The 16,152-nt window shown below is 45.8% G+C and overlaps 1 protein-coding gene across 3 annotated transcripts in view; it reads left to right on the plus strand.

Annotated features, from left to right (window-relative positions):
* CACNB4 (calcium voltage-gated channel auxiliary subunit beta 4) overlaps positions 1-16,152 on the plus strand; it is a 124,366-nt gene that overhangs the window by 93,423 nt on the left and 14,791 nt on the right. For all 3 annotated transcript variants that reach the window (XM_073647178.1, XM_073647179.1, XM_073647180.1), the window contains 4 exons: positions 827-846; positions 930-1,010; positions 2,434-2,492; positions 3,114-3,223. In XM_073647178.1, the coding sequence (XP_073503279.1) occupies positions 827-846; positions 930-1,010; positions 2,434-2,492; positions 3,114-3,223 (270 nt within the window). The remainder of the gene's footprint in view (positions 1-826; positions 847-929; positions 1,011-2,433; positions 2,493-3,113; positions 3,224-16,152) is intronic.

A 16,152-nucleotide genomic window follows, 5' to 3' on the forward strand; every position in this document is an offset into this window, starting at 1 on the left:
TGTGTCACTATTCATGTGGGCACTCTGGTTGTCACTATTCAGGTGAGCACTCTGGTTGTCTCTATTCAAGTTGGCACTCTGGTTGTTACTATTCAGGTGGGCACTCTGGTTGCCACTATTCATGTGGGCACTCTGGTTGTCATTATTCAGGTGGGCACTCTGATTATCACTATTCAGGTGGACACTCTGGTTGTTACTATTCATGTGAGCACTCTGGTTGTCTCTATTCAAGTTGGCACTCTGGTTGTTACTATTCAGGTGGGCACTCTGGTTGTTACTATTCAGGTGGGCACTCTGGTTGTCATTATTCAGGTGGGCACTCTGATTATCACTATTCAGGTGGACACTGTATTTGTCACTATTCGTGTGGGCTCATATTTATGGAGGGCACTTTGACACGCACTATTTGTGTGGGCTGTATAGGTGGCACTCTAGTAGGCAGTATTTATGGGAACACTGATGATTCTATGGAGCATTCTGATTGACAGTATCACAGGGATATCTTCAGCTGGCTCTAATAATAGGTACCCTCAAACTTGCAGTTATGGTAACACTAATATGGGGCACTGTACGAAAACTTGAGGTTGACAGCAATTTGAGAGCAGGGATTACGTTTAGAAATGAATTTTGACTGCATCTAGTTTATTAGTGAAAATGTTGCAGCCATTATATCATTTTAGGCTTGTATTATATATGTTTTATTTACGGTGTGCTCCTTTATTTTGGTATTTATTTTGGCACCATGGTATTTCATCTCGATACAGCGACACATGCTTTCCATTCATAATCTCTCTGTGGATGTGACTGTTTTCTCTTTGTTTTCTAGCCAAGCCGAAGCAGAAAGTGGTGAGTTGTTTTGACTGCATCTCGCGGCTCGTCCTCTGACTGCCAGCTGCACAGTCATTAATGCCATGTTATTGTGTTTTCAGACTGAACATGTTGCGCCTTACGATGTTGTGCCATCCATGAGGCCTGTAGTGTTAGTGGGTCCATCGCTCAAAGGCTATGAGGTAGGTGACGGGGCATCTAATGACAGTAGCAGAAAGATTTGATGGCTTTGGTTACAAGTAGGAGCGGGAGTATATTCTTGAGCTGCATTCACAATTCTGAGCTGAAATCTCCCAGCATTCTTTGCTGGATCACTATGTGATGAAAGCTTGCTCTAGTGATCTACGCCCCTGCTGTACAGTAATCCGTCATAGTCCTACTGCATTATAGCTCAGCTGAGTTGTTAGGGGAGTGTCTGACGGTAACATGCTTGCTGACTGTTTCCAATAGCACTGCACACAGACCTTTGCAATAACAATGTCATTTCAGTAATGTTATATATTTCTATACTTATTTAGCTGATAAGTCAAATTACTGATCTTCTTGGCGCAGTTATGATAGACTCTCTGCTGCAGATCTAGCAGAGCTCTGAATGCTGAGCTGTATATAACCCCGCCCATACCACTGATTGGCTGCTTTCTGTGTACATTGTGAGCAAGCTGCCAATCAGTGGTGGGGGTGGGGTTACACAGATTAACCTGACTGATGTGCACATGAGACCTAGTCCTGTAGTGATAATCTCTTGCTGATAAAACACTGCTTGTATTGAAACTATAGCAAGCAGCCCAGTAAGTGACACATCGCTGGAATCGGGCTTATTTTCTGTACATTATGCTGCTCTCAGATTAAATAGCAAAAATCTGGTGACAGATTCACCTTTAAGTTATACAATTTGTCATGATACTAATTGAACACCATCCAATAAAAAACTTAAACAGTAAACGTATACTTTTTGTTAATATGGGAGAAATGTAAATGAAAAAGATAAAATAGTTATCTAATTTTATAAATAGATGTTTATTAAATAGAGAGATAAATGATAGATACTTTGTAAAAATAATAGATATATGTGAGATATAGATATGAGATAGATAGATAATGAATAAATAAATATGAGATAAATGATAGAGGGATGGATAGATATGAGATAGAGAGATATGAGAGGGATAGATATTAGATAGATAGAGGAATAGATAGAGGGATAGATAGATATGACAAAGATAAATATGAGATAGAGGGATAGATAGATAGAGAAATACAATTAGCATGGAGAGTGTAATTAATGATTATCCGCAGCCCCGTTCTCAGACACTGATGCTCCGCAGATCTGAAGAATTCTGCTTATGTCCCTTCAAAGAGAGCGAAACCTTCAAGATTATTTTTGTGGGCGATAATTGATTCTTCAAAGAACAGATCAGTTAACTACTGGAAATTATCCGTAGCAGTTAACTCTTTCCATGAAGGACATGTCGCGGGCGGTTCCTTCCCAGCTGCTGAATGTAATGAAGTGTAGACATTTCCATTCTCTGTCCTTTCTTTCTCACTTTTGTCTATTTTTTTCTCTTCTTTCCTCCTCGTATCTTCATTCTCTTCTTTTCTGGGAAGGTGACGGACATGATGCAGAAAGCACTTTTTGACTTCCTGAAGCACAGGTTTGATGGGAGGTGAGGGATACATACAGAGATCATTATATAGGTGATATACATTCTGTGCATGGACCATATGGGGCATTGGAAACTGTACACGGGAATGGGTGGCTGATAATTTTGGCCAGTTATACGGCTTATATCAGTTGTGACAATCACAAAACAAATATTATACCGTTTTATGTGAACAACTTCTGTGCACACCTAAAAAATACTAAATCTTCAGAAACAGCGCCACCCTTTCACATGGTTATATCTAGTACTGCAGCTCAACTTAATTTAAGCTGCAATACCTGACACAACCTAATGACCAAGGTGGCACTATTTCTGAGAAACAAAATTAGACCTGTTTTTTTTTTCTGATTTCGTGCAGATGGTTTACATGGAAGTCTACACAGGAGCTGTGTACACAAAACGGTAGAATAAAAGTAGAATGATAGTGCTCCGTTGAGCACTATGGGCGAGGTCATAATAGTTCATTAATCTATGTGTATCCCAATCAGACATATTCTGAATATAAACCGTTGCCACAAAGGACAGCGGAAACAAAGTAAGAAAATCAATGAACTTGTCCTCTAATCTATATCAGTGTTTATTGCGGACAGAGCTGTCATTTTAACACATTATGCTTTCTCCTAGGATATCCATCACAAGGGTCACCGCCGACATTTCTCTGGCCAAGAGATCAGTCCTGAATAATCCCAGCAGAAGAGCAATAATCGAACGCTCAAACACCAGGTCCAGTTTGGGTAAGAACTTCACATATTCACAAACGGCAAAAGTCATAATAACAGCTTAGTAAAATGGTGAATATTCAATATACAGATTTTCCGTCCAGAAATTATGGATGGAAAATCTGCAGCTAATTGCAGTAAAGTGGATGAGATGCTGCCAAATCTCATTGACACACTGCCAAAAAAGACTGCACTGAATCAAAGAAGGAATTGACCTGTTTCCCGTCATCAGTATTCTGCCAGCACCATAGAGGCTGGAACGTCCTTTTCTCCTTCACCATCATACTTTGCACCTGCCAAGTGGAACAGAGAGACTAAAACCCGGCCCCACTTCCTGTAAAGATACAAATAACTACCCCCCCCCCCCTTCTTATAGAGAGACAAAGACCTCTCTTTCTCTCTACCTCTTTTTCTTCCCTTTTTTCTTTCATTATATTTTTTTCTATATAATTCTTTCTTTCTCTTTCATCCTTCCTCACACTTCTCTCTTTTGTCTTTTTCTCTCTTTTGTCTTTCTTTCTTTCATTTTTTATTTCTCTTTCCTCCTACCTCAAACTTTTCTTTCTTTTTCTGTTTTCTTTCTTTTTGTCTATTTTTTTCTTAATTTCTTTTCTTTTTCTCTTTCTTTTTCTTTCTTCCTTCCTCAAACTTTTTTTTCTTTCATTCTTTATTTCCCCGTTCATCCTACCTCAAACTTTTCACTTTCTTTTTCTCTTTTGTCTTTTTTCTTTCTTTCTTTTGTCTTTACTGTTTTTTTCTTTCTTTCTCTTTCGTCCTACCTGAAACTTTTCTCTTTCTTTGTTTAATTATTTCTTCCTTTTTTCTTTCACTTTCATCCTTTCTTCCTATCTCACTTTTTTCTTTTTTTCTTTTTTTTCTTTTTCCCTGTTTTCTTTCATCCTTTTTTTCTTTCTCTCCTTTCATCCATTATCTGTCTCATCTCTAGATAAAATCTAAAAGCCCTTAGGGCCCTCCTTGAAATCCCATGTCGTCGTTCCCACCCCTGAGGAGCCATTCTCCTCTTCCCTTTTCATACTTACCAGAAGTACAGTCGGTAACCTGCCCAGAAAGCCCCCTAATGTCCCCTGGTAATGCCCACTTTGGGTTGTGATCTACACAAACCCTGCCATTTTTCCATCCTAGGATGACCACTAAAAATCATGACAATCCCATTAACTTGGGATTGTGGGCAGCCATGCTTTCCTCCTTCTTGAAGCTTTTCCCAACCTCCCACACAAGTGTTCCAAGTAATTCTTACAACATCCTGCTACTTACTTGTATTTAATGTGAACATGTAAATAAGGTTTTCCAGGATATTACACTGATGCATTTGGGAGCAGTTGGAATGTAACCCCATTCACGACCTCCGCTGATTAGGCCTCTAGACACAGCACCATCTATGCCCCAGTGGCTCTTTCTGGTATTGCAGCTCTTCCCATTGAAATATAGAGGGCAGAGGAGCACCAGAAACCACTAACCCATGTTGGTAGATCAATGAAGAAGTTGCTGCTTGTTCTGTGAAATTTGCCAATCACTTACTGAGGATGTCACCAGATTTTACAATACAAACGGCATACTTAATTAAACAAATCTTTTAGACCTGAGGAGGCAGGTGTAATTACTGTAAAAATCCACTACAGATTGGCTGTATAGTTCTAAAATCAAAATAATCATAGAGCTCGTGTGTCCAAGTGTATTCACTTTTCATCCACCCAACCTGACTGATAGCTGCAGCTTGTACTGAGCAGTGTGAGAGGGGAGAGGCACTGGGGACCTGTCAATCAGGCTAGGAGGGCGGAGATTCAGTAGCAGCAGGAAGAAGTGATATTGAAGAGTTGTCAATCAGAATAAGTGATCAGAGTTTCAGCAGCAACAGGGAGGAGGTGCACTGGGGAACTGTCAATCAGGGTAGTTAGGCGGAGACTCAGCAGCAGCAGAGAGGAGAGGCACTGAAAGGTAAGCGGAGATTCAGCAGCGGCAGGGAGGAAGAATGCTGAGGAGCTGTTAATCAGACGAGGTGGATGGAGATTTAATAGCAGCAGAGAGGAGAGACACTGAGGAGCTGTCAATCAGGCTAGGTGGAGACAACCAGCAGACACACAGCCCCCCTAAAAAATAACTTTTATTAATAATCTCTAAAAAGGACCTAAAAGTCCATAGACAAACAACAATAATACTCTAAATGATAGGACATATAGAATCAGGTAATACACCGACCGGGAGGGAATACAGATTAAAGCTGTCCCTGTTATGTCCCTAAATCCTGTCCCTACCTGACAGCGGAGGTTGGCACCCTAATTTGTACTTCGTGGCGCCCCCGCTCAACGTCGGTATCCCTAATGTCCCTACAAGGACCCTTGTCTTAAATTAAACAAAACCACAATAGTGAGAAAGGGTAGAAAAAGTGAACGTATAAGTACAGAAGCCGATAATAGGTCAATGATTATAGATGGCCAAATTCATTTGGTCGGGTAAACATAAATGCTCTAGGGTATTGGAGCACAGTGCTTGTTTTTCCATAGCCAAAACAAATCAAATAGCAGCCAGAGCAGTCAAATATGAACACATGCTCCACTTTGATAATCCAGCTATATACCTCAAAAGGGGCTCCAAAAACAGAATCCCACCCAGGTAAATGTCTCCCCATACATCAAATGGGATTTAAGTATTGGTATTTGAAAAAGCATAATATCTATATCAAAGTATCAGGTCCAGACTCTGTCTGTCATAGATGTACATAATAGTAGACAGAAAGAAAGACACTTATCATTATTAGTCCCTATACCTTTTCAAATAACTAGAAAATAGTAATCAGAATATAAATATCCATTAGTCTTAACCTTGATGGTCCCTAGTCCCAACAGTCAAAAAATAGATTATCGAAAGAGAGACACTCATCATTGTTAGTCCCTATTCCCTTTCAAAAGACTAGAAAATGGCAATCAGAATATACATTTTCATTAGTAAATAAACAGTAACACTAAACCTTAATGGTCCCCAATTCCAGCAGTCAGAAAGTAGATAGCATTAATAAGTAAAAAATGACACTTATCCTTAGTAGTCCCAACGCGTTTCCCCCTAGTTTCCACCAGGGTTCATCAGGGGATCTGGGGAGGACTTCAATCCCTCACCCCAGATTGCCAGACAATGCTGCATGTGTAGGGAATTCCTGCCCATATACCTCCCTTATAAACACAGCTCAGCCCCACAATTAGTAATAATCGCAAAAGCCTGTGTACTGCTGTCATCGTACACATGTCCGGCGTCCACCGCCAAATGCAGGTCCGTGGACCGCACATGGAACGCACGCACCCGGAAGTGACGATATGCTAATGACGCCCACCGGAAATGACGTCACCAGACTGCATCAGAATATCTGAAGCGCATCTGGAGCGCACGCACCCGGAAGTAACGGTGCCTAACTGGCGTCCACCGGGATATGATGTCATCCAAATCCAAATGTGGCGGTACATGGTTAGGAGGCAAGGTCTGCACCCATCCCCATAAACGTTTGTCAGTGGTTGTCATGGTAGCCAGCAATGCAAACACCGGCCAGACGGGCACACCTCCCACCAACATACCCCATATACTTAAAGTGCCATAGACGGACAGGTCGGCACCAGGGCTAAGATGTCCAGAAGTTTATTCAGCGCAAAATAAATATATACGCTGTACATCGGGGGACAAAAGCATTAAGTATATAATAAACATTCTTGGAATCAGATAAAACTCGAGAAGCTCAACTGTTCATTAATGCCCCCAGGGGCCATTGACTCCATCCAAAAGATCCAAGAATGTGATATTAGGGGCCGAATAGAACCAGCCTATATGGTATTGGTCTAATGATCACCATATGTATATACCCATTGTGGTTAAATATGTATTTACATTTCTGGGACTTATTTTTCTCCTACTCTAACAGCGTTAAATACTCTGTGGATGATAAACAACATTGTAATATGTGGATAACACTTTAATTATATAATAGTCAGACTCCAACCTTCCTGTTTATTATATACTTAATGCTTTTGTCCCCCGATGTACAGCGTATATATTTATTTTGCGCTGAATAACTTCTGGACATCTTAGCCCTGGTGCCGACCTGTCCGTCTATGGCACTTTAAGTATATGGGGTATGTTGGTGGGAGGTGTGCCCGTCTGGCCGGTGTTTGCATTGCTGGCTACCATGACAACCACTGACAAACGTTTATGGGGATGGGTGCAGACCTTGCCTCCTAACCATGTACCGCCACATTTGGATTTGGATGACATCATATCCCGGTGGACGCCAGTTAGGCACCGTTACTTCCGGGTGCGTGCGCTCCAGATGCGCTTCAGATATTCTGATGCAGTCTGGTGACGTCATTTCCGGTGGGCGTCATTAGCATATCGTCACTTCCGGGTGCGTGCGTTCCATGTGCGGTCCACGGACCTGCATTTGGCGGTGGACGCCGGACATGTGTACGATGACAGCAGTACACAGGCTTTTGCGATTATTACTAATTGTAGGGCTGAGCTGTGTTTATAAGGGAGGTATATGGGCAGGAATTCCCTACACATGCAGCATTGTCTGGCAATCTGGGGTGAGGGATTGAAGTCCTCCCCAGATCCCCTGATGAACCCTGGTGGAAACTAGGGGGAAACGCGTTGGGACTACTAAGGATAAGTGTCATTTTTTACTTATTAATGCTATCTACTTTCTGACTGCTGGAATTGGGGACCATTAAGGTTTAGTGTTACTGTTTATTTACTAATGAAAATGTATATTCTGATTGCCATTTTCTAGTCTTTTGAAAAGGAATAGGGACTAACAATGATGAGTGTCTCTCTTTCGATAATCTATTTTTTGACTGTTGGGACTAGGGACCATCAAGGTTAAGACTAATGGATATTTATATTCTGATTACTATTTTCTAGTTATTTGAAAAGGTATAGGGACTAATAATGATAACTGTCTTTCTTTCTGTCTACTATTATGTACATCTATGACAGATAGAGTCTGGACCTGATACTTTGATATAGATATTATGCTTTTTCAAATACCAATACTTAAATCCCATTTGATGTATGGGGAGACATTTACCTGGGTGGGATTCTGTTTTTGGAGCCCCTTTTGAGGTATATAGCTGGATTATCAAAGTGGAGCATGTGTCCATATTTGACTGCTCTGGCTGCTATTTGATTTGATTTGGCTATGGAAAAACAAGCACTGTGCTCCAATACCCTAGAGCATTTATGTTTACCCGACCAAATGAATTTGGCCATCTATAATCATTGACCTATTGTTATGCACACGCCCGGGCTAAGCGGCGTGTGCGTGTGATTGGTAGTGATTCCACTGGACCGTGCCGGAGAGTGAATGCCTGGAGGGGCGTGACTAAGTATTCACCCAATCCGACCAGGGTCGCACGACGGCATACGACGCCAGTGCACCAAGGAGGAACCGAGCAGAGGGACCAGGTGCTACTCCAGGACAGACCCCGGACACGGCTGTTGACCCACACAGGGAAATACAGGAACAGGCTGGTAGGCTGGCACACAGACTGGAGGGTATAGGCAGGCACGACTGGTATGCAGGCAGGCGGGTATGCAGGCAGGGGGGTAAAGGCAAGCACAGCTAGAGTGCAGACAGGGAGGCACTAGCAGGTAGGAACACAGGCGGGATAGGTCCCAGTACACACCGGGACTCAGGAACAATACAGGCAGAGGGTTACAGGCAAGCACAGCTAGAGTGCAGACAAGGCTGAGCAGGGAGGACAGGGCTCTGTTCACACGGAACAGACAGGAAGGGAAAGACAGAGCCAGATACTCACACAGTACTTGCAGAAGCAACAAGCAGGAGTCAGGTACGAGTTCAGACTCTGCAGAAAAAGGAAGGGAACGGACATAGAGGCAAAACAGGTAAAGGACAGGAGAGAGTTCAGACTGGAACTGAGTGTACGGAGGAGACCGACACTGCAGCGGGATACAGGAGCGGGTCTGGGAATACGGCCCCCAGAGAGGCGGAACGAACAGGCAAGGAGCGTGTTCAGACAGGACAGACCAGAAACAGGAGCGGGTCTAGGAAATCGGCCACTAGAAGGCGGAACGAACAGGCAAGGAGCGTGTTCAGACAGGACAGACAAGAGAACACAGAAAGGACTCAGTTCAGACACGGGAACTAATACCGCAAAGCAGGAGACATACAGGACTTAGTTCAGACACGGGAACTAATACCGCAAAGCAGGAGACATACAGGACACAGTTCAGACACGGGAGCTGATACCGCAAAGCAGGAGACATACAGGACTCAGTTCAGACACGGGAACTGATACAAAAAGCAGGAGACATACAGGACTCAGTTCAGACACGGGAACTGATACAAAAAGCAGGAGACATACAGGACTTAGTTCAGACACGGGAACTAATACCGCAAAGCAGGAGAAATACAGGACTTAGTTCAGACACGGGAACTAATACCGCAAAGCAGGAGACATACAGGACTAAGTTCAGACAGGCCTGGAAATACAGCCTACAGGAAAGGCAGACAAGGAAACAAAGACGGGACCTGGCACCTTCAGAGTGCAAGCACACACTGAAGGAAAACACTATGCTCAGGCAGGGATAGAAGGGAGCTGCTGAGCTATATACCAAGTGTCAGACAGCAATAGGCTGAGGACGCACAAGGGGTGTGACCCACAGCAGGTACAAAAAGCAGGAAGTGATCGGGCGCCGCCCTTAAGCAGCAGAGACAGACACAAACAGACAGCATGGAGGGAAGCCAGAGAGACACTCTGGACAGGAGATCAAGTGCGCTCTCTTGCACAGTGGGAGATGGACCACCATGCAAGGACGCCGCCAGGTATGTTACAGTACCTCCCCCCTTACGCCCCCTCTTCTTCAGGCCTGCCAGAATCTTCCACAGGGAATTCGAGGACCAGTCGTTCACTGGGTTGGAGGGGGACAGAGACTTGAGGGTAATCTCTGCTTCGAGGTACATCTTGTCAAGCTCACAGGAAAAAATAGACGGGTTATCAGGTACATAATGAGGAAAAGTCACTGTCTCTTTGTTATCTGGTGGTACCCCGGAGGATTCAGGAAACAACTGGAGGTCCTCCGCCGGGTCAGAAGAGTGCAGAGGCTCAGAGAAAACAACTGCTTCAGAGTACACTAGGTCGGACTCACTGGAGGAAGCAGGCGAGGTATCGGGTACCGAGTATAGGAAAGTCTCTGTCCATTCACCACCAGGTGGCACCCCGAAGGGTTCTGAACACAACTGGAGGTCCTCCGCCTGGTCGGAGGGGTGTAGAGACTCGGGAGTAACCTCTGCTTCGGAGTACACTAGGTTGGACTCACTGGACGAAGCGAGCGAGGTATCAGGTACAGGATATAGGAAAGTCTCTGTCCATTCACCACCAGGTGGCACCCCGAAGGGTTCTGAACACAACTGGAGGTCCTCCGCCTGGTCGGAGGGGTGTAGAGACTCGGGAGTAACTTCTGCTTCGGAGTACACTAAGTTGGACTCACTGGACGAAGCGAGCGAGGTATCAGGTACAGAGTATAGGAGAGTCTCTGTCCTTTCGTTACCAGGTAGCACCCCGAAGGGTTCAGGAGACAACTGGAGATCCTCCGCCTGGTCGGAGGGGTGTAGAGACTCGGAGGTAACTACCACTTTGGGGTACCCATTGTCAGGCTCACAGGACGAAGCGGACAAAGTATTGAGTACCGGGTGTAGAGAAGTCTCTCTCCATTTGTCATCGAGTGGTATCCCGGAGGATTCAGGAGGCAACAGGGGATCCTCCGCCAGGTAGTAGAGGTGCACAGACTCAGAGGTAACCACAGCTTTGGAGCATCCTTGGACATGCACACCGGTTAAAGAGAGAGAAGCATCTGATGCCGGGTGCAGGAAGTTCTCCTGTGTGGAGTCTGGATGGGCAGAAGTCTCTTCGGGCAGGAGAACTGGTGCACTACCCACGCACATTACCCATTGGGGTTTCTCCGGGATACAGGGAGATGAAGCTTCAGCAGGAGCCTCCGGGTTAGGATCATCGAAGACCATTAGAAAGGCCACCAGGAAGGCCATTAGGTCCCGGAGGATCGGATCCTGTGTTTCATATAGGGGGTTGATCCATTCCAAGGCATCACCCGCCAGGTAAGACATAATAAAGGCCACTTTAGCCCAATCGGAAGGAAAATAGAGAGGGTAGGCCTTAAAGTGTAGCATGCATTGCTCCACAAATGCACGACACTGTCTTGGATCCCCATAGTAACGTGGCGGATCCGCAGGAACGAGAGCTGATAGATCCATCTGGACGGTGCGTAATTTCGCCTGGAACTCAGCTAAGAGAAAAAAAATTTATTTATTTATTTTAATGCATATATTCGCTGGAAAACTTCTCAGAGGGCGAAGGCCGTGGGGCTCAACGGGAACCATGGCCTGAGCATGCTGTTATGCACACGCCCGGGCTAAGCGGCGTGTGCGTGTGATTGGTAGTGATTCCACTGGACCGTGCCGGAGAGTGAATGCCTGGAGGGGCGTGACTAAGTATTCACCCGATCCGACCAGGGTCGCACGACGGCATACGACGCCAGTGCACCAAGGAGGAACCGAGCAGAGGGACCAGGTGCTACTCCAGGACAGACCCCGGACACGGCTGTTGACCCACACAGGGAAATACAGGAACAGGCTGGTAGGCTGGCACACAGACTGGAGGGTATAGGCAGGCACGACTGGTATGCAGGCAGGCGGGTATGCAGGCAGGGGGGTAAAGGCAAGCACAGCTAGAGTGCAGACAGGGAGGCACTAGCAGGTAGGAACATAGGCGGGATAGGTCCCAGTACACACCGGGACTCAGGAACAATACAGGCAGAGGGTTACAGGCAAGCACAGCTAGAGTGCAGACAAGGCTGAGCAGGGAGGACAGGGCTTTGTTCACACGGAACAGACAGGAAGGGAAAGACAGAGCCAGATACTCACACAGTACTTGCAGAAGCAACAAGCAGGAGTCAGGTACGAGTTCAGACTCTGCAGAAAAAGGAAGGGAACGGACATAGAGGCAAAACAGGTAAAGGACAGGAGAGAGTTCAGACTGGAACTGAGTGTACGGAGGAGACCGACACTGCAGCGGGATACAGGAGCGGGTCTGGGAATACGGCCCCCAGAGAGGCGGAACGAACAGGCAAGGAGCGTGTTCAGACAGGACAGACCAGAAACAGGAGCGGGTCTAGGAAATCGGCCACTAGAAGGCGGAACGAACAGGCAAGGAGCGTGTTCAGACAGGACAGACAAGAGAACACAGAAAGGACTCAGTTCAGACACGGGAACTAATACCGCAAAGCAGGAGACATACAGGACTTAGTTCAGACACGGGAACTAATACCGCAAAGCAGGAGACATACAGGACACAGTTCAGACACGGGAGCTGATACCGCAAAGCAGGAGACATACAGGACTCAGTTCAGACACGGGAACTGATACAAAAAGCAGGAGACATACAGGACTCAGTTCAGACACGGGAACTGATACAAAAAGCAGGAGACATACAAGACTCAGTTCAGACACGGGAACTGATACAAAAAGCAGGAGACATACAGGACTTAGTTCAGACACAGGAACTAATACCGCAAAGCAGGAGAAATACAGGACTTAGTTCAGACACGGGAACTAATACCGCAAAGCAGGAGACATACAGGACTAAGTTCAGACAGGCCTGGAAATACAGCCTACAGGAAAGGCAGACAAGGAAACAAAGACGGGACCTGGCACCTTCAGAGTGCAAGCACACACTGAAGGAAAACACTATGCTCAGGCAGGGATAGAAGGGAGCTGCTGAGCTATATACCAAGTGTCAGACAGCAATAGGCTGAGGACGCACAAGGGGTGTGACCCACAGCAGGTACAAAAAGCAGGAAGTGATCGGGCGCCGCCCTTAAGCAGCAGAGACAGACACAAACAGACAGCATGGAGGGAAGCCAGAGAGACACTCTGGACAGGAGATCAAGTGCGCTCTCTTGCACAGTGGGAGATGGACCACCATGCAAGGACGCCGCCAGGTATGTTACACCTATTATCGGCTTCTGTACTTATACGTTCACTTTTTCTACCCTTTCTCACTATTGTGGTTTTGTTTAATTTAAGACAAGGGTCCTTGTAGGGACATTAGGGATACCGACGTTGAGCGGGGGCGCCACGAAGTACAAATTAGGGTGCCAACCTCCGCTGTCAGGTAGGGACAGGATTTAGGGACATAACAGGGACAGCTTTAATCTGTATTCCCTCCCGGTCGGTGTATTACCTGATTCTATATGTCCTATCATTTAGAGTATTATTGTTGTTTGTCTATGGACTTTTAGGTCCTTTTTAGAGATTATTAATAAAAGTTATTTTTTAGGGGGGCTGTGTGTCTGCTGGTTGTCTCTATTTATTAGGCCCCTCATGTGATATTTTGTCTAGGTGTTCAATCAGGCTAGGTGGGCAGAGATTCAGCAGCAGGGAGGAGGGATACTAAGGAGCTGTCAATTAGGCTAGGTGGGCGGAGACTCAGCAACAACAGGGAGGAGGGACACTGACGAGCTGTCAATCAGGCTAGGTGGGCGGAGACTCAGCAACAACAGGGAGGAGGGACACTGAAGAGCTTTCAATCAGACTACGTGGGCAGAGATTCAGCAGCAGAGAGGAGAGACACTGAAGAGCTGTCAATCAGACTAGGTGGGCGGAGATTCAGCAGCAGAGAGGAGAGACACTGAAGAGCTGTCAATCAGACTAGGTGGGCGGAGATTCAGCAGCAACAGGGAGGAGGGATACTGAGGATCTGTCCATCAAGCTAGGTGGACGGAGATTCAGCAGCAGCAGGGAGGAGAGACACTGAGGAGTTGTCAATCAGACTAGGTGGGCGGAGATTCAGCAGCAGCAGGGAGGAGGGATACTGAGGATCTGTCCATCAGGCTAGGTGGACGGAGATTCAGCAGCAGCAGGGAGGAGAGACACTGTGGAGTTGTCAATCAGACTAGGTGGCCGGAGATTCAGCAGCAGAGAGGAGAGACACTAAAGAGCTGTCAATCACACTAGGTGGGCGGAGATTCAGCAGCAACAGGGAGGAGGGATACTGAGGATCTGTCCATCAGGCTAGGTGGACGGATATTCAGCAGCGGCAGGGAGGAGAGACACTGTGGAGTTGTCAATCAGACTAGGTGGGCGGAGATTCAGCAGCAACAGGGAGGAGGGATACTGAGGATCTGTCCATCAGGCTAGGTGGACGGAGATTCAGCAGCGGCAGGGAGGAGGGATACTGAGGATCTGTCCATCAGGCTAGGTGGACGGAGATTCAGCAGCGGCAGGGAGGAGAGACACTGTGGAGTTGTCAATCAGACTAGGTGGGCGGAGATTCAGCAGCAGAGAGGAGAGACACTAAAGAGCTGTCAATCACACTAGGTGGGCGGAGATTCAGCAGCAACAGGGAGGAGGGATACTGAGGATCTGTCCATCAGGCTAGGTGGATGGAGATTCAGCAGCGGCAGGGAGGAGAGACACTGTGGAGTTGTCAATCAGACTAGGTGGGCGGAGATTCAGCAGCAACAGGGAGGAGGGATACTGAGGATCTGTCCATCAGGCTAGGTGGACGGAGATTCAGCAGCGGCAGGGAGGAGAGACACTGTGGAGTTGTCAATCTGGCTAGATGAGTGAAGATTCAGCATCAGGGAGGAGGGATACTGAGAAGCTGTCAGTCAGGCTAGGTGGACGTAGACTGGGAGTAAACTTTAATAAAGCATTATTCAGCCATTTTGACATGGATTTTCACAGTAAGTACACCATCCTCATCAAGTAAAGGGATCTATTTAACAATGTATGCAGTTTGTATAGTGAAATCTAGCGATAGCTCCGGCTATTACTAAATGTAAATCCATGTCAAAATCCTGGAAATCCCCTTTAAAGTGCGCTTGCGATACACGATACATACTTCATCCAGGATCTGAGCTGTGTTAGCATTTGCTGTGTGAGATATAAGCATCTTTAGTTATATAATCCCGTGCTTGCTCTTGCATGAATCCATATTTTGCATTCATGTGCCACTTCATGCTTATTTGCAAAAAAAAAACAACCAAACAAGCAAAAAAAAAGTTGCCGTCATTCTGTTCACTGAGCGCACAATGGTGTTTCAGGCTAATTTTTCCTGGCAATTACTAGACACATTTGTCTGTACACATTCCCCGGGTTTATGAAATGTGCTACAGACCACTGGGTCTGTAAAGCGGTTTTCTCGGTGAAGGAACGACACGTCCCTTTAATGCGGGCTGCGCTCTCCGTGTGACTGACAATGGGTGTCACTGTGAATTAGTGTGCAACTTAACACAACAAATCCACTTACATTTCCAGATCCGCCGTAGATCTTGCCAAGAGCTGCTGATGTGAAAAGCAAAGATCAGGCACAAAAATCAATAGTCTGAATGAAATGTTAACCAGCGGGGGCCGCGCGCCTTTAATTAAAACCCAACACAAGCGCGTTGTTTCATGGAATATTTCCACTGATATTTTCTTTTTGATGGATTAAGAGGAGCGATTGTAGTACAGATGTCCCAGGGACACTATTATATATGATAGCAATAGTTTTTTTCCTACCTGTGGAAGCCATTTAAAGGGATCCTTCATTCCATCACTACAAAATGTAACTATCGATTATAAATTAAAGACTTAAAGGGGTTGTCCGGGCGTCTAATACTATTGGATAGGTCATCAATATCCGATTGGTGGAGGTCTGATACTCGGCACCCCCCACTGATCAGCTGTTATTAGCTCCGGTAGTGGTCGCTGCAGGGTACTGCAGATCAGCTAATAACATGATAGGTCATCAATATTATATGCCAGGACCATCCCTTTAATGAAGCTTAGAAACTCATATATGTTATTAGGAAATAATAATTTAAGGAGTTATCCCTTTAAGAATCTTTTAACACCTACCACAGGAGAG

This window comes from Phyllobates terribilis, unplaced genomic scaffold, assembly GCF_046119375.1.
Source record: "Phyllobates terribilis strain yellow unplaced genomic scaffold, ASM4611937v1 Scaffold_9__5_contigs__length_417890890, whole genome shotgun sequence".
Classification (NCBI taxonomy): Eukaryota; Metazoa; Chordata; class Amphibia; order Anura; family Dendrobatidae; genus Phyllobates; species Phyllobates terribilis.